Below are 19251 nucleotides of genomic sequence, written 5' to 3'. Positions count from 1 at the left end.
CTGGAGAGGCTTCTGAGCTGTGGCCCCTTCAGCTCCCCCTTCCCTCCAACCTCCTTTGTTCTTAAGCTTGGACTTCAGAAAGTTGTCTGGTAAGGGATACCCACTAAGACCATTCACTCACTGCCTCTACTACAATTGAAAAAGTGATTCTGATGCAAAAAGTTGAGACTCTAGCCTAGATAATCTAGCTCTGATCATCTATGGTTGTGCTTAGAACAACTTTGTATCAGGGCTGGACCTGCCTTTAGTTGCACCAGATGCAAGCCCCAGCTGTGCCATAGCTAGCTGTGTGATCTTGGGTAGCTCACTTCCCCTCTCTGGCCCTTGTATTCTTTCAATGCAGAAGGAAAGTTTTGAGGTAGATTACTGATTGCCAACATTTTTTCCAGCTGAGATGGTCTTGAGGTCTGTGACTCCATCTCTGCCAGTTAAACTGAGAAGATATGGAAATGCTTGGAGTCATCCTATGGAAGGTATAGACATCTGGGGGAAAGAGCAAGGGCTTTGGAGTCAGACATACATAGGGTCAAATCCCCACCTACCAGCAAGGTGGTGGTTATCTAGTAGAACCATTGCTGACTCATATGAGCCTTTGTGCAGATTAGAAAAAGATTTCTGAAGTCACTTTCGCTGGAAAATTTTCATGACAAATATATAAATCTACAGTGACTATGATGTGACTTGTGCTTCCTAGAGTTGTGCAGTGCCCAACCTGGCCAGCTGTACACAACAGTTGTCTGCATCCTTGGGCAAGTTACTCAACCTCTTTGGAACTCTGTTTGCTCATCTGGAAAAAGAAGATATGATGTCTATCTCACAGGGTAGTGGTGAGGATAGAATTGTGTGTAAAAAGCCTAGGGCTCGTAGAGTAGTTGCCCTGGAAATATAAATTTCCCTTTTCTTTTTCGAGGAATAGTCTTCCTGGGATGTAGTCTTCAGGGCCCAAAGCACCTCCTCCTCCCAAAAGAGCAACAGGTGGCGGCTTAGTGTTTCCAAGGTGGGTTTGGAGCTTGGAATCACATTCTGTCAGTTTGCCCCAGCTTCCAATGCTGTCCTGGGAGTTCATTCCAAGATGCCTTGGAATGTTGCCTTGGTTTGCCCCCAAGGGCAGGGCAATTACCTGGGGCATAGAGTGGCGTCACTATTGCGAGGCAGTGGGGAGGCTCAGGAGAGCCGGGCCAGAAAGGAAGAGTGGCACAGACTGCAAGGAGCTCTTGCCTGGCCTGGGGATACCCTGGAGAGCCCTCTACATGGGCAGAGGGCAAGCAGAGACACACAGGCAGTTCATGCCTTGTCCTGCTCCTCCTGGCAGGTAGGGCAGAAGCGCTGGTCACCCACTGAGTCAGAGGAGCTGGGGCGGAGGCTGCTGTGGCCCCTGGTTGGAGTCATGGAGCTCTCCTAACACAGAGCTGTTGGTAAGAGCACTGGCTCTGGTGTTAATTCCTCCTGCCTTTGAGTTTCAGGACTGCTACTTTTGTCCCCGCCCCCCTCCCAATTGATATGAATCAATGAATGTGATGGTATTTGGAGGTAGGGCCTTTGAGAGGTAATTAGGTCATGAGAGTGTAGCCCCTGTGATGGAATTAGTGTCGTTATATGAAGAGGAAGAGAGCTAGCCCTCCTTTACCCACGCCTGTCTCTCATCCACGCAAGGATACAAAAAGAAGGCAGGTGCCCTTGGACAAATTCCTTAACCTTTCTGAGCTTCAATTGCTTCACTTATAAGATGTAAATAATTATTATTCCCACCTCTAGAGAGTTCAGACCCTTTAGTATAATATTCAAGGACCCTCAGGACCCAGCCCCAACCTACCTTTTCAGTATCTTTCCTGGTACCTTGCACTCTGGCCATCTGAGATGCTCTCCCATTTCCCAAACACACAATCCCTGTGCACTCTCCATGCCTTTCCTTATTTTTTCCCCTCTGCAGGAAATACAGTGTTTGTCTCTTCTGGGCCTGGTGAAATCCTCCTTGTTCTTCAAAGCCCTGTTCTCTGAAGGTTCTCCAGTCCTTTCCCATATCAGTTATCTATTGCTGAGTAACAAATTACCCTGTAGCTTAGTAGCTGAAAGCAACAATGAACACATATCATTTCACACAGTTCTGTGGCTCAAGAATCTAGAATCAGATTAGCTAGGTGGGTTTTGGCTCAGGGTCTCTCATGAAGTCACATTCAGGATGTCAGCTGGGGCTGCATTCATCTGAAGCCTTGACTAGGCCTGGAGGACCTGCTTCCATATGGCCACTCACATGACTGGCAAGTTGATGTTGGCTTTTGGTGGGAGGCCTTAGCTCTTCACCATGTGGACCTCTCCACAGGGCTGCTTGAGTGTCTTCACAGCATGGCTGCCTGGTTTCCCCAGAGAAGGGATCCAAGGGAAAGCAAGGTGTGAGTAGCAATATTTCTATGACCAGGACTTGGAAGTCATACACTATCCCTACCCCAGTATTTTGTTGGCCCCTGGGTTACTACTGACTCAGTGTGAGAAGGGAGCACACAAGGGTGTGAGCATTAGGAGGTGAGGCTCACTGGGAGCCCTCTTAGAGGCCGATATCACGTTTCCCCAACAGAATTAAGTGTTCTGGTGTTCAGCCACATTCCTTTATTTACAGGGTCTTTCTGTGCTATACAGTAGATACTTGTGTGCTAGTTTTATTTATTGGATGCATTTGATCTATCCAGCCTGCAGGCAGCTGGTAATGATGCGGTGATTTATGGTGCTGGATGTAACAGTGCTGGCAGTGCATGTCTGAGCAATGTTTAGGGTGTGTGTGCGTGTGTGTGTGTGTGTGTGTGGTGTGCTCGCACTCGTGCCCGGCACATTGGCTCTCATGAGCTCAACTTACTGCGAGGTGCTTGGAGAGAAATGGAGCAGCTCTGGTTAGTCGTGGCTGTGTGGTTGACCCGTACCCCAGATCTGAGGACCTCCTTGTTTGTTTCGGGCTTTGCGCCCTGCTGGTGGCTTGGCCAGGGTGGGCAGTGATATTCTAGGTCAGCTGTTCTATTTAATGCCTGTGGAGGGGGGTGAGTTTCCCTTGCCCTCTCTGCTTGGACCCTCCTTCTCACGTGCACACCCTCTCAGCATCTATCCTCAAGTAGGTTTCAAAGTCGTGCTGGGAACTGTTCTTTCTCACAGCATGGCTGAAAGAAACCGAGGGAATTGGACATTGAATTCAATAGTGTGCATTTTCAAAACCACCAGGGGCTTGTCAGGGAGCTCTTAGAAAGTGTGCCTGGCTGTTCCTTTTCAAGGTGGGTTACGTCCTTCAACACCTTGCTTCTGGAGCAGTACCATCAGCGCCACCTGGGAGCTCGTTTGAGATGCAGAATCACAGGCCCCACCCGAAACCGACCGAGACAGAATCTGCAGTTTTAACAAGATCCCCAAGTGGTTTTCATGCCTGGGGAAGTCTGAGATTCAGTTTTTTGGAAGGCAGCCTTCTGGAAAATTCAGTCCTTTGGATGGCTCCTGAACGTACAACGCAGAAGAAGGTTCCCAGGCGCCCTGTGTATCTCCTGAGAATCAAGCAAAAAAAGAGGCTTGGCCGAGGAGGTGGAGGTTTGGCTTCGCCTGGAGATCATTGTGGAAGTGAGTGTTAACCAGTGGGTTGCTGAGGCTTATTTAAAATAAAAACATCTCTCTTTTATTTTGGCAATGATTTAAGTGATTTTACTTTTGTGGGTAAAGGGCTTGGGATATTTTTGTCAAATGAGGAGTGGATGGGGCTTGTCAGTCTGGAGGAGAGGGGGCTCAAAGGGCTGAGGTCATGATCGTTGTCATCAAATGTTGGGAGGACCCTGAGGAGGAATGGGAATCAGGCTTGTTCAGTGAGGGCAGAAGGAAGACCTTCAGAAGGATTCCATAATCATGAAGATGACCTTGCTAAGGTTGCAGAACTAATTAGAGGTGAAGGGGGCCCTATCTCCACAGGGGCTGAGCTGCCATCTGTAGGGGCAGTCCAGACATGAGCTGGACCTGCCCTTGTTTGGGACGTTGCAGGGGGTCTAAGCAGGACATGTGGAGCTGGACCAGTTCCAGTCCTGTGAACTGTCGAGAAAAGAAAAGGGCTCAGAACTGGGTTCACTTCCAGCTTTCCCATTTACTAGACCTGATATGGGCAAGTTATTTAACATTTCTAAGCCTCAGTTTCCTTATCTGAAAATGGGAATAATAATACTCACCTCATGGGATGGTGTGAAAATTAAATAAAAATTAATTATGGGTGTAAAGTTCTTGCCAGTGCCTGGCATGAAGTAAGGCTTAATACATTACAGGGTTTTTCCTTCCTCTTCTCTGTACTTATTTCCTTTGCCTTATATGGGTTGGACTTAATTAGTTAACAGTTTGAACAGCTGGCTTGATATTGTATTTTAATCTTATTCATTTCTGATTCTTGTTAACTGCTAGCCATCCTGGTTTGCTCAACTGGGGTGTTTTAATGAGGCCAGAGTAGTAAGGTGGCCCTGTATGGGCACTGCTTTGGTCACTCAGGTGTCACCCTTGTTGTGGGCCAGCAGTCCTGCAGCCCGGGGTCTGTGGTTGTCACCAGGGCATCAGCCAGGAGGGCTGGACAGAGCCCCACAGGCTGTTACCATTGGGAAGCAGCCGGGTGCATGTCGGGTGGTGGTGCTTTGGAGTGACTGCTGACTCTGGACTGGTGTACCAGCACCTGAATTTAGAGCATGTTGAGACATATCTGCTCTTGGATAAATTCACGTGTCTATCCGCAGATGCGACACTTTTGTAGATGGGAATAGGAAAGAAGGCAGAGTTGCAGTGAGAGGCATTTTATAATGCATCAAGAGAGGAGAGAGCTCTTTTCTCTGCTTTTTACTACCCCCTCCCTCAATTAAAAGCTTTTCTTGCCTGAGAAAGGGAGAGATTTAGGGTATGGTTGGTCCATCTCAGTCTGCTCCCAGGCCTTGAATGTACCACACTTCTCCCCTCTCCCTGGAACAGATCCCATCATCCTCTCCACCTCCCTGGCTCTCACCTGCCCTGGGTCTCCTAGAAGCCTTCTGTTCTCCTCACTCCAGACCACCACAGTCTCTACCTTCTGTGAACAAGGACCCTTCATTTGGCATTCAGCAGAGTTTAGATCATGTCATGTGTTAATTTTATGATTCCCCAACTTGGCCTTGGGCTTCCCGAGGTCAGGACCTGGTAGCTTGGCCAGGTGGTTTCTGCAGAAATACCAGGTACCGTAATAAATTTGTATTGCAATAACTCCAGTAATCTGTGTCAGGAAGCTCAGTGCCAGGCCTCTGGTCTCAGTGGACTCCTGCCCACCCAAGGACCAGTTGTATCCATCCTTGAGTCCAGCAAGACATGGGGAGGAAGGAGCTCAGGGAGTGAGTGCTCAGTAGAGGTTAATAGATTGTTTGATCTGAGTAACTGGAAGCCATGGAAAGTCAGTCTGAAACCTGGCAACTTGGAAAGAGAGGCCAGGGAAAGGGAGCCAGGAAGTGATTGAAAAATGTGAAATTCACTTTTATTAATATCCCACTTTGTTACATAAAGGATTGGTGTACAGAGCAAAATAGAAATAAAGTATAATTTGTGGAATGAGGTTGGATATAGATAAATAAACAAATGTATACAATTAGGACCAGGGAAGAAAGAAATATATTACATGAGCTTTTTCATATGACCCCAATTCCTTCAAATTAATTTTAAAAAAAACATAAAGGGCAATCTGTTTCCCAAGCTGTCTTCTCAGGTTGGCAAAGACTTATTTGATTTTCCTTTCTGTCTGTATTTCATCGCACCCTGGGTTGAATGAGCTGGCGAGCCACTCTGCCCTCTGGCAGGCAAACCTTGCCCTCTGCAAGGATTTGCCCATTACTCCAGGAGAGAAGGGCCCGGAAGGTGCACCATCCCTTCCACTCTCAAATTATCAGCACTGATGGGTCATCACTACAAATAGGTTTTATTTTCTTTTGTGCGAGAGCCTGATTTGGAGTCGATTTGACGGGCAAATGGGCCCAAAAGGTATAATGAGGCAACACCAAGCATTTCTGAATAACGAAGTGGAGAAAGGAACAGGCTGAGGGGTGGCGAGGCCTTTTATATCTCTGGGGCACACAGTCCAGTTGGACTGCAGAGCTCTGTTCTGTTTATGGAGCAGGAGAACAGAGTGCCTCCCTCTGTGGTGCTTCTGACCTGAGGCTCAGTGGAGGGGAGGGCGAGGGGTTCTCCTGCCAGGGCTGGGTTTCTCGGAAGTAAGGCTTGTCAAACAGTACTGATACTCACATGCTAAAAGTGTGATAGGTAGCATGCAGGTTAAGAGCACTGGCTCTGGGATAAGGTGCTACTGGATTCAGTTTCCACATCTGCCATTCGCTAGTTGTTCCATCGCAGGGAATTTACTTACGTTCTCAAAGACTCAGTTTCCATATCTGGAAAATAGGGAAATAATAGTGATAACCTCAGAGAGTTGCTGTGAAGATAAAATTAGGTAATGAACGAGCAGTGCCTAGTCTGTTCCTTAGTTATATAGCAGCTCTCATTTTAAGCAAGTCAAGTAATGTATTTTTATATAAGTATTTAATTAATTCAGTTATCTCTGTGAATTGTCCATTTTTTTGGCCCTATTATTTTATGGTCTATGCAACCTGGCAGAGATTTTCCCACATACCCATCCTACCTTCCCCCTCCAGCCTCTACCCATCCCGCCCATGACAGGCTTTGGTAACGTATCACAGACACATCTTGCTAAACTCAGACTCAGCGTCAGAAGGCTCCCTAACACAGTACTCTGCTCAGCCATTGCCAGTCAGAGTTGTATATGTTTATGTTTAAAACATATCCAGGGGTTGTCAAGCATCAATATTTATCAAACCCAATGGGGGCAAAGGAAACCAAGCCCTTTACTTTTACCCTTGACAAACCACTACGAGGGAGTTAAAGAGATGGGGTACATTCCCTTCTCTGAGAATGCTGGGGAAGAAATGATATTTCCAACTCTGATGCTTGGCCTTTGTCTCATCTTGGACAAGCCACTTGATCTCTTGGAATGTCAGTTTCTTCCCCTGTTAAGAGAATAGGTCTTGCCTCCCGGGGGCTGGTTTTATGAGTTGTACTGTTTTCACGCGAAGATGAATTTGATTCTAGTTCCTATTCCCTTGTTACTGTTTTCTAACTGTGGAAGATTTAATAGGGTAGGGAGACACCTGGTAGCTGGGGTTCTTGCATGAATGTGGCAATGAAGCTCCTCTCTTTGCAACTAGCTTCTTCCTCTTCTGGATCCTGTTATTGTGAGTCCTGGCCGCTGTGACCATCTCACAAAAGCACCCCTCTTTGCTGACCACCTCCTGGTCTTGTGCCAGGTATGAAATCCCCAGGCAGATGACCTCCCCCAATCTCTGTAGGCTGGTACTTGGCTCTCACTGGGGCTAGGGCCATGGAGTAGAGGGTCAGGACTTAGTGTGACTTTTCTCTAGGGGTAACTCTCTCTGGAGCACAGTTCTTATCTTACCTTGATTGGGAATTCTGACACACAACTTTGTGGTCTTGGAAAAGTTACCTGACTTTTCTGAGTTCCAATGTCCTGTCTATCAAATGGGAATGACAGTCTTACTCAGTGTGAAGGCAGGGACCATGACTGATTGTTCAGGGCTTTATCTGCAATTTAGTCAGTGCTTTATAAGTATTCCTGAAGGACAGAATGGATACTTAAAAAAAAAAATTTTATTGGGCTTCCCTGGTGGCACAGTGGTTAAGAATCCGCCTGCCAATGGAGGGGACACGAGTTCGATCCCTGGGCCGGGAAGATCCCACATGCCACAGAGCAACTAAGCCCGTGTGCCACAACTACTGAGCCTGTGCTCTAGAGCCCGCGAGCCACAACTACTGAAGCCCGTGAGCCTAGAGCCCATGCTCCCCAACAAGAGAAGCCACCGCAATGAGAAGCCCGTGCACCTCAATGAAGAGTATCCTCCGCTCGCCGCAACTGGAGAATGCCAGTGCGCAGCAACGAAGACCCAACACAGCCAAAAATAAAAACAAACAAATAAATAAATTTCTAAAAAAAAAATTTATTTATTTATTTGGATGTGCCGGGTCTTAGCTGTGGCATGTGGGACCTTCACTGCTGTGTGCGGGATTTTCGTTGCGGCATGTGGGATCTTTAGTTGCAGGATGAGGGATCTAGTTCCCTGACCAGAGATTGAACCAGGTCCCCCTGCATTGGGAGTGCAGACTCTTAGCCACTGGACCACCAGCGAGTCCCCAGAACGGATACTTACAGAACATTTAAATGCTCAGTGGGTGTTAATGTCCTTGTACCATCTTCTTATTCTGCTTCCAGTTCTTGGCCCCCATCACACTCTGCATGGTAGGACGTTGGTCATTGATTCAGTACTGTGCCAGGCATTTAGGCATTAGGAATATAGTAGATTTTTCATTGGCAGAGAATCTGCTTGTGTGGGGATTAGACTGTAGTGGAAGGAAAACGCAGTAAACCCAGTGAATGAAGAACAGAGCATATGAGAAGGTGATAAGTGCTTCCAGGAGGGATCGTGCAGGGAAGGGGGATGAGGCAGAGGGAGAAGGGGAGTCGGTTGCTGCGACCTTCATGAGATGGTCATGGAACGCCTTAATTAGAAGATGACAGCTAGGTAAGCTGTCACTCAATCTTGGACAGAGTCTCTTTCTCCCCAGTATTCCATTCGGTTTTCCTTGCTTGGGTCTTTGAGTGGAAGGCAAGGTGAGGTGAGGCCAAGCATCTTTGAGCAATGCCGAGCTTCACCTTCTACAGAAACTAGGAGGGTGCCTGGAACCTCATTCCAACACCCTCTTCTCTAAGTCCCTTGTGTGTGGTTTTCCAGCCAGCAGGCTTCCCAAAGGACCTCACCTGGAGAGGGTCCCTGGCAAGCCCCAGAGCTAGTGGCAGAACAGCAGCCAGCCAGCAGGCCAGGTAGATTTCCTTGCAGGAAGTAAGGCTCTCCTGTGGAACAGCTTTCTCATTGTGTGTTTGCCCTGGCACCCAGCACCCCAGCTGCATTTATGCTCCCCCAGGTGCCAGGGTTTTCAAAACAAGGGCGGCAGTGTTTTTGGTGCTAGTTTTGGTTACAAAGCAGTGTGTACCTGCCCATGCCACCACTATGACTGTTTGGACCACCCTCCCTGTCTTTTTCTGATGGCCTGGAATGTTTGTGACTCAGTTGGGGTTGGGATGCTCATTGCTCTGAGTTAACTTCCTTTCTCACCATCCTGTCTTTCTCACCTGACTCTCCCCACTGGTCTCCTTTGGAGAATCTTTAAGATTTGTTTCTGGCCAATTTTCTGCGGCGGTGGCGGGGCAGGAAACATAAAGCAAACATACCAGGGGCACACTTCATTTAGAATGCTGCTTCTCAAACATTAAGTAGCAGTTGTTTAAATTCTAGAATCTTGTCTTCCCTTGCAGGATTCCATTTCAATGGGTCTGGAATGGGACCAAGGAATCTGTATCATATCATCATTATCTTAAAGTCAGTTCCCTAGCTGAACACACTTGGATAAACCCAGATTGAGAGACATAGTTTACCTCCCTAACTTGCTTGTATGTCAAAGCTGAATGAAATCTACTGTTGCAGTCCTCCCAGAGTTTAGCCCTGTGTTGAGCTCCCAGGTGGCTCTCAGTACACATGTATTGAAGGTTAGCGGCAATGTGAAGTGAATCCTTTTATAAAGAACCCTTCACAATGTGAAGAGTTGCCCACTAATTGATCTGCATAGTTATGTTTGCAGTCTTAACTGTTGAATTTTTCATAAAGCAGAGGCATGTCTCCGCTCAGGATTTTAATGACAAAACGATAGCCTCCTGAAAAGAAGACCTGAATAGGGGTAATTATTTTTGAAGGCATCTTCCTCCCTGAATGTTGCTTTGATAAAGGTGTCTGAAGTTACACCATCTGTTAGTGCTTCACAGCCGTAGCTGCTCATTTGGAATTATCTGGGAACTTGGAAAGTATGGATGCTTGGGTCCCACCCGCTGAGGCCCTATTTAATTGGTCTGGGCATCAGGATTTTTTAAAACTTCTCTAGTGATTCTTACATGTGGCCAGGGCTGCAAACCACTGACCTAGGAAGTGTGGAACCCCCTGGAGAGGGGAGTGGGTGATTCATTTCTTGAGACTTATAGGGAGTCCCCTTGGACTAAAGATAGAAGGTCCCCTGGATTCTGTGATCCAAGACTGCTCTGAAATCTGAATCTGAAATATGTTTCATATAAATAAATATACATACATACATACATAATGACCCAAACTATATATAATAGTTAATTGTTTTCTACCCCTTTAATAAAAAATTTGTTTCTGATTATAAGGATGGCATGTGCTTATCCAACTGTTGGGTTTATGTAGATAAGTATGAAAAAGGCTGATAATCTCCCCAAATGCCAGCACATGGAAGAAATAACTGTTAATATATCTGGTGCACATCCTTCCGCTCATTTCTTTCTGGCTAAATACACACGCAGCCAAGATATACAGTTCAGCACCAATGGAATTAGTAATACATACCGGTCTACGTGTTATACCCAACACGTCTTTCGGTAAATCTACATAATAACTTTCCTTAAATGGTTAACTTTCCTTAAATCTACAGAATCATTTTTATGAGATCTTGCCAAATTCAAGCTCTAATTGCACTTGATAGATGGAACATCTACTTCATTGTCGAAGCTTGCTAGATATTTTTTTTTTAAATAAAAGGCAAACAGCAGTGTAGGAAAGCCCCTCTGCTGGTCAAGAAGCCCCCGTGTGTCTGAGCCGGCCGGCATTGTGCTGGTGGACCATCGAACATGTCGGGGCAGTTTGTGGGCTCAGAACAGAGGGGCTTAGCAAGCTTGGCCACAACCACTCCTTGTGGTGCTGGTCTCTGTTGAGTCTTAGTTTCCTTCTTTAAGACCTTTAAGAGGTCCTGTTTTCACCTGCCTTCTGAACCCACGCCAAGGGTATAGAAAGCCCACGCCAGTCAGCAAAGAGCTGCCTCCCGAACATCCAGGAGCTGGACTCACCCATAGGGGGCGTCTCAGTGGTGACCCATTGCTGGCCCATGGGTCTGCATAGTTACTCAGTTATTGAGAGAAGCTGACAATCTGCATTTATATTTGAAGCCTCTTGATTTTTAAATACAGACAACTAATTGTTTAAAAATTAAAGACATTGTAGGGGCCAAGCAGAACACACCTGGGGCTTTTTAGAGTCCTCTGGAAGCCAATCTGAGGGCTCTCTACGGAGCCATCTGTGGCACTTGGTATGAATTTCAGTCTACTTCATTCAGTTCTAAAAATATTGACGGAATGCATTATTCTGCGTGCCAGTCACTGTTTGAAAGACTGGAAACAAAAAGATGAAAAGTTATGATCCTTGTCTCGGGTGGGGTAATTTATACTTTAGAGCAGCTGTTCTCAAAATATGGTTCCCCAGACGTGCATTCTCAGTATCACCTGGAAACTTGTTAGAAATGCAAACTCTCGGGCCCCATCCCAGACCCACTGAATCAGAACTTGCATTTTAAAAAACCCTGCAATTTATTTTAACAAACCTTCCTGGTAACTCTGGTGCCTGCGCGGGGCATTGCCGGTCTCACCACTGAAGCTTGAGAAGCACTGGTCTGCGTGGGGAGTGTGGAGCACGGGCAGAGGTCTGTGGACTGCAGAAGCCGTGCTGGAAGCCAGGGGAGCTTTTCAGAAATGAATGGCTCCTTCTCAATCTTAAAGGATGAGCAGGAGTGAAGCAGTGGGGAGGGGTGTGTAGAGGGGAGGGGGCAAAGGAGCAGTAGCAAAGAGGACAGAGTGTATGTAGGGCGTGTTTGGGATTTGTCCATTTAGAGCGTGTGGCTGGGCCCTGAAGGAAGCGCTGGGAAATACAGTGAGCTGAGAAGACTAGGTGGTGCCAGGTTTTCAGTACTAGGTCAGGTTAGCTGGATTGCGTCTTGCAGATGTTGGGACATCATGGGAGACCTTGGGGCACTGGGTCTGCATTTAGGAAAATAATGCTGGTAGCAGGGTTCAAATTCCTTCTGGGTAGAGACAACTCTCACTGGCCTAGATCTTGATTCCTGCCTCTCCTGGCGTGACTTGGATCTGGGTCAGCAATTCCCACCCTTGGATAGGGTGGCGGGAGGGGAGGAAAAAGCCTGTGGGTGAGGAAGCAGCCATGGCTGCATGTGAAACTGTGACGGTGTCGCGACCACCCCTCCTTCTTCCCTCAGGGAAAACACGCGCTCTCCAAGCTGAACATTTTAGTGCTTGCTGGTGTTCTCAGCAATGGCGATGGTCTTCATATTCCTACTTTAAAAGCAGCCCGTCAGTTTCTGCAGCAAACATAACCTTGCTCTATTTCTTTCTTTAGAGATCTGTAGTGTCCAAAGAGGAAACGATTTGAACTCAAGGCCAGGAAATTCACGTCAGTAGCCAACTAGGTCTTGCTCCGTTCTCCCGCCCTCCCTCTCTGTCTTCCACTCTCCACTTCTGTCTCTCTTTCTTTCCAAAATGCTGGGGTGTGAGAGATAATGGGAGCAGGATGCAATGTTACCTCCCCCTGCTGGTTGTTTTGTAGAATGTCTTGTTTGTAATACATACAGAGTGCAGACCGTGGGGCAATGCAAATGACAGAAGCACAAAGTAGACTGAGATTAAATTCATTAATTAAAAAAATTATGGTAAATTAAAAAATTTTCACCCCTTTGAAAGGGTGAAAGGAATTTTTTGACTCCCATTCTTTGCAAAATGATGTAATACATTTCTGAAGTAGTTATTTCTTTTGTCCTGTACTGCAAATTCTCATAGATGAGAATAATTTTAATGATTACATTGGCAATCTTCTTTATTCTACATATGTATTGGATGTTCTTTCCTAAACTAAAATGAACTGGTTTTTCCAGTTGATTGCTCTGAATGTTCATTCAAGTTGATCACGAATATCTACAAAACACCCAAGGTTATAGTCATTATGGGCATTAAAAGTGATATTTAAAGGGGATGAAACTTGTGTTTCAATTTAACAATTGATATCTTTTTTATCCATGAAGACGGTGTTCGTAAATAAAGGGGATAGTAATTATGACCCTATCAAGATGATAAATTATATAGAGGCTTTTCAGAGGAGGGTGAACGACCCTGCTGAGAAGCGCTGGGGTACGGTTTTCTAGGGCAGCTCTCCGGACAATTTTCTCGATCCTCCTATTTGTTAGACTCTAAATTTATATATCCTTCTTAACAATAACGAACCTTACTATCTTCTGAAATCCCTGCCTTGCTTTGCGCCACGCACCAAGAAAATCAGACTGATGTCAGGTAGTTGGGGTGCATTTGTGTGCTGAAGGACATCCCGGTGAGAGGAAGCTTAAAGCAGAAGGACGTGCACTGGCTTTGAAGCCTGGTGTGCACGCCTCTTACTCAGTGCATGCAAGCCAGTTAACTCCTGTAAGCCTAGTAAACTAGGTATTGTTTAGGTCGTCTCCAGCTTAATTCACTATTCTAATCAGAATGATTAAGGCTCTTGACCTCGTTTAGACATTGAGAGCAGCACTGGAAATATAGAAAGAGAGGGAGTGAAGTTGCTTTTATCCTCTTACAAAGACTCTCAAAAACAGCATAATAGTGAATCATCCAGAGGATTAGCTGTAGGTTGGGCATATTCTATGGACACATGTGCCATGCTCTTAATTGTATCTTCTGTTTTTTTTTTTTTCCAGTTGCAAATGAAGCCGGAGATAAGACTGCCAGACCACTTGCCTGCTTCTCCCGTGAGTAAATCTTGTTTCACTCCTTTCCTGGGCTCCTTCAGAGCCTTTTTGCCTGTGTGGTTCACCCTGCCAGGTGTCAGTAAAACACCGCTAGTAAAAGAGTAATATAGGAAATGTCTTCAGTGGGTTATTACTCCATTTGAGCCCCATCGCCAGTGAGTTATTCATTGCTATTGCCTTTTCAGTCCTTAGAATTGTGGTTTATCACACTGTGTCCTGGGGCTTTGCTATTCGAAGTGTGGACCTGGGAGCAGCAGAATCGACATTGCCTGGTGGCTTTTAAGAAATGCAGAGCCCCAGGCTCACCCCAGACCTACTGAATCAGGGTCTGGATTTCAACAAATCCCCAGATTCCTGTGCACAATTGAGTTTGAGAAACACTGCACTGGAGAATCCCCTCAGAGTACCTTGCCGTGGGGTGGGCTTTTTCTGAAGAATGAGTGCAGAAGAGTCTATGAAATGCTTGTAGTTGTCAAGGTCCGTTACACGTGTGGAAGCATCGTCACCTCCCCATGTGGACTTAAGGCCTAGCTCCACTGGCTTTACCTCAGTTTGGTGATATTTTGAAGCTCAGATGGAATTTGTAACTGGTTCTCCTTTGGCACGGGGATGTTTGTAAGGGCCTAGGAGCTCCCCATCAATTTCACTTGACTCCTCTGTCTCCAGGTCTTCATCCCAATGGGTGAGCAAGGGTCAAAAGCCTCTTGATGTTTTCTGTGCCAGAGTGATCAGCAAGTAATACATTTGAAAGTTAATGCATTCCCTGGGATGAAAACCCAGATCCCAATGAAGGGAGTGGAAATACCAAGGGAGATTGAGTAGGGTTGGGTGGAGATGCTCCCCAAATGGGCTGAGCATCCAGTGGAGAAATAGTGGAACTGTAAATCAAAATAGATGGATTTTTCCTTCCAGTGCCGTCACTATTGCTGGCTTTCACTTAAAGGAATTTCACTTATGCTTTCCGAGCCTCAGTTTTCCCATCTCAAAAATAGGAAACTCATACCCATCTTCTCTCTTTTATAAAAAACTTACCGTCTTTTGAAGTGATGGCATGAGAGTCACTGCATTGTTCACATAGGGCGGACAAAGTCTTGTGTGTGGATTCTGCCAACATAAGTCTTAACACGTAGAGTCTGAAGTATCATTTCTCTGTTTATAGGGCTTCTTCCAAATTCTGCCTTCTAGCTCTTTTGCCGGCGGGTGGGGGGCTTCAGAACTTCGGGATTGATTCCTAAAAACGATTTTTATAGAACCGTAATAATGTGATAATGAAAGAGCATTAAGTGCTCACATTTTAGAAGCTGTGTAATAAAACACTTGCTTCTCACAGGCCCCCCTTTTCACTGCCCTCCTACCTGGAATCATTATTTCCAAAGTAAGTATTTCATCCCACAGCTCAGTGAGGATGATGAATATGCTTTTAGTCCCTTTATTTCTTCGTCTCCTGAGCAGTAGTCAGGCAAATTAATAAGCTGGGGTGGTAATCCGACCACGCTGTGCAGGCTGCACCCCCATGGGTGTTTCTGCCGTTTAGAGGCTCATCATGCTTGCCTTGAGTGTTGAAGGGTGCTGCGAGTTCAACACCCTTGAGTGAAGGTATGGGAAGCATGTCGCAGGCAGAGAGAGCACATGGGCACAGAGGAGCCTCACACGTTAGGGAAACTGGCTGGAGAGGCAGTCCCGGGTCAGGCTAAGAGGGGTCTTTGTGCTAGCCCACAGAGTGGACCCTGATTCTGGGGCAGCCTTTGAAGGGTGTCCCACTTGGCCAGCATCTACCCCTCCTCCTGGAGCTGGAGGTGGCCTCAGGGGACCAGAGCTGTGTGGTGAAGAACTGGACCTCCCAGCCCAGCTCCAGACCCCAGTCAGGGGACGAGCTCCTGGAGCCCCCTGACACTGGGCTCCTGACATTGGGACTGTTGGCCCTGGGGCCGGGACTCCTGCTCGTCCAGATGTCTGGGATGCTGGGAGGCTGCCCTCCAGCGCCAGCCCCAGAGAGCCCTCCTCTCTAGAGAGGTCTGTTTTATGTGTATATCTGTCTCCCATTAGACAGTAGGCTCCTGGAGGCCAACGGACCCCTGGTTGAGCATGTATTGACTGTACCTGGTGCAGGAACAGCTGCCTGTTGAATGAAGACTGAGTGAACTGCTACCCTGCCTGCAGCTGCCCCCACTCCTCCTTGTCCTAACTTCGTGGGCAGGGCAGGCTCTCCCACTGCCAGCACACACACTCCCGGATCCCTCTGGATCCAGGCCTCCCTCAGGGGGCTCCCATGTACTAACGTGAGGGTCCTCAGAAGCCACGAGGGACATGGGCTCTGGTGTCAGGCCTGGGTTTGGGTTCTGAGTCCAGGAATTCTGAATTCTGTGTGAACTTGGGCAGGTAACTTAATTACTCTAAGCAGGAATGAGTGCTAAAATGCTTAAAAACATGTGACGTGGTCACCGACCAGTCAGGACAGATGTTGGCCATGGCTGATGTGAAGGAGGGTGCAGGAGGCCCTGATAGGCCAGTCACTGGGTGGGGCGGGGGCAGCTGAGGTGGATATTGGCCCTGATTACTTGAGGTAAATAATATAAAGCGTAGTGTTTGCACACTGTAAGAGCTCAGTAAGTGTGGGTGTTTGTCATTACGTATATTATTACCCTGAGTCATTTTCCTCTCCCCACCTACCTCTCTCCCTCCCTCCCCTCCTCCTTTCCTCCCTCCATTCCTCCCTCCCTTCCTTTTACATGTGTTTATTGAAGATTTTTCTCTGCTAGGCCCTGGGGGCACACAGATGAGTAAGTTTGTCTTCCAAGAGCTCACAGTATAATCAGGGAGTTGAAGAGTTGGACAAGTAAGTGGCTCCAGTGCAGTGTGTGGAGGGAAATGCGAGAGATCGGTACGGGAGCTATATGGCGAAGACCTCATCTGGCCTGTGTTGGGGGTGGGTTCAAGGGAGTCTTCCTGGAGGAGAAAAGGATTAGCTGAGGCTTGGGGAGTGTGTGTGGGTTAACAGGTAGAAAAGGTAGGGAAAAAAAAAAAAGAAGCGATACCACTCTTCAAGGAATAAAGGCCATGTGTAGTGTTCAGACGTGGCCACAGTGTGGCAGGAAAAGCTCAGATTTGGGTGTACATCTCTACTCCAGAAGGCTTAAAAGAGGCTGCATGCAGTGCAGTGGACAGAGCACCTTTTGAGAAGGGAGTGCACGGAATTGGAAGAGACTGTCCTGAGGGAGGGGTTGGCCCCAGAGCTTGTGTAGCTGGGCAGCTCCATCCTGGAGTTTTGATTGCTTCCCTAATTGAGGAAGAACAATTTCTCCCCTGAGATAAGTAATGATTGAAAAGAAGAGAGTGGTGTCAAAAGCAGTAAGAAAATGGAGCCTAATTAGTAATGCCTGCAAATTTGGCCTCTTTTGCTTTGGGAGGTAATAATCCAGGTAGTGTTGAAAATAGATTATCCTATAAAAGAGCTGGAGTAGTTTCGGAGGTTGGATGATAAAGCAAAGGGAGGTCGCCTAGTATTTTTATGTTGGGTGTATGATTGGGTGAATGATCCCCTTTCCTGGGCAGAGATGGGCAGGGGCAGGCGGGGATGTACAGCCAGGGTGGGTGCTGGGTGAGCCTAGTACCTATTACACGGTAATGGCCATTGTGGAGCCCCAAGGCAAATTCAAATCACGTCTGACAGAGCGCTCAAGTCCAGCCAGAGATTTTTTCTAAACTGACTGTCGCAGCAAGGAGGGTTTCTCACAAGCATCAAGTTGGGGGTGGATGGGTTACAGAACCAGGATGATGAGAACAAGGATAGGATAAAATGGGTGGGAGTAAAGTCTGAGAAATGCCATGAGCAGTGATGGGCTGTGGCTGTTGGCTGGGTGTTCAACGTTCTCAGGGGTGTGTACTATGAGCTAGAGCCATATAAAGGGCCCAGGACAGGGTAGGAAGCAGATATGGAGATTTCCTGGTTTGTCTTAAACAACTGTAACTATTTCCAAAATGTTCAGATCCTCTGTAGAGCTCCAGGTCCCACCTCAGTAGTATTCACAGACCGAGCATCTTCATTTCCTACTTGCTCCCGCAGAAAGTTACCTTCAGCAGTGGCAGCTCTAGGGGCTTAGGGGTAGCAATGCAGCTCAGTGGTCTTCAAAGTGGGGACCCTGGGAACTTGTTAGAGATATGAGTATTTGAGCCCTTTGCCAGATCTGCTGAATCAGAAACTCCTGAGGGTGGGTCTCAGCAATATGTATTTTAACAGACTCTAGTGGTGATTCTGATGCATGCCAGTATTTGAGAACCACTGCTGTAGTTGGAAGGACTATGTTATGGTGGTGGCAGAGATAGAGGTAGAGGTAAAAGGCAGCATGCAGAGCAGTACAATGGTTTTATTTAGTTTATACATTACAGAATAGTACAACTAGCAGTTTTCGATAACTGTTTGTAATATGTAATTGCATACAGACATAAGACAGAGCAAATGTTAATTGTCCTTGTCAAAGAATAGTATATTATTATTATTTTATTTTATTTTTATTGGAGGAGTTTGTGGGGGCTGATGGAGGTTATGGGGAAATGATCTAAAGGTCCCTCTAATCCTCCCTTGTGACTGGCACTGCTCTGCATCATCTCTTGAATCTAATCCTCTTTTTTCTAAGATCATCTCCTACCTGGCCCTGACCTTTCCTACTCCACAACAAGGTCATTGTAAGAACTGCTTGGTTGGCCCCTAGCTTCTTGCTTGTAGCTTCAGATCACCCTCCACACAGTAACCTGTACTATCACGCTTTAGTTTCTGTCATGACATATTTGTGTTTCAGAACACAGGGAGTTACTCCCTAACTTGTGTTCATCCAAGATTTATCTGCCTGACCACAAGGGTCCCACTGCTTGTTCTTACCCCCTTTCTCCATCCCTTTCATCAAATATAGTCATTATCAGCCATGCAAATCTGCTTGGTTCAGTAAACAGATATATCAACCCATTATCTTAGATTTGAAAAATTTCAAGTTAGACCAGAACTTGCAAATGATCTAGTCCAAACCTCACTACTTCCTGTAAAACTCATCCTCTTTGTGACATCCCTGTTAGGGGGTCATGAGCTCTCTGAAGGAACCCATCCAGTGATGGAAAACTCACCTTGTCTTAGTGAGGGTTGATGGTAACGGTCATAGTGATGGACCTGAATGTTATGTGTTTGGGGAACTGAAACTCACTCTGCTTTTCTTTTTTTGAATGCGTTTGATCAAGTCTTTGAATACATCCACTATATCACTTGGTCCCCAGTATGTTAGTCATTGGTCCACCAGTGGATGGCTGATGATACTATAAGTAGCTTCTAGAAGCTTGTGGACAATATGTAACCCAGATGTTAGCTGGAGGCTCTTGGTCCATTGAGATCTAGTTAAATAGGCTCAAATCACTGTTGTGTGCCCTTTGGAGGTTCAGAGCAGACCTCAGTGTTTCCGTGAATATCTGGGATTGACTTAGTGTTCTTCTGGCCCTGATCTCCTACCTCTCTTGATTGTGTTC

General features: G+C 46.6%; 1 protein-coding gene across 2 annotated transcripts in view; it reads left to right on the top strand.

The window, feature by feature from the left end:
- PDE1C (phosphodiesterase 1C) overlaps nt 1–19251 on the top strand; it is a 565059-nt gene that overhangs the window by 158687 nt on the left and 387121 nt on the right. For both annotated transcript variants that reach the window (XM_065884420.1, XM_065884421.1), the window contains exon 2: nt 13693–13743. In XM_065884420.1, the coding sequence (XP_065740492.1) occupies nt 13693–13743 (51 nt within the window). The remainder of the gene's footprint in view (nt 1–13692; nt 13744–19251) is intronic.

The sequence above is a fragment of the Phocoena phocoena genome, chromosome 9 (assembly GCF_963924675.1).
Source record: "Phocoena phocoena chromosome 9, mPhoPho1.1, whole genome shotgun sequence".
In the NCBI taxonomy this organism is placed as follows: domain Eukaryota; kingdom Metazoa; phylum Chordata; class Mammalia; order Artiodactyla; family Phocoenidae; genus Phocoena; species Phocoena phocoena.
The sequence above is the reverse complement of the archived record's forward strand: the minus strand, read 5'-3'. Positions and strand labels throughout refer to the sequence as shown.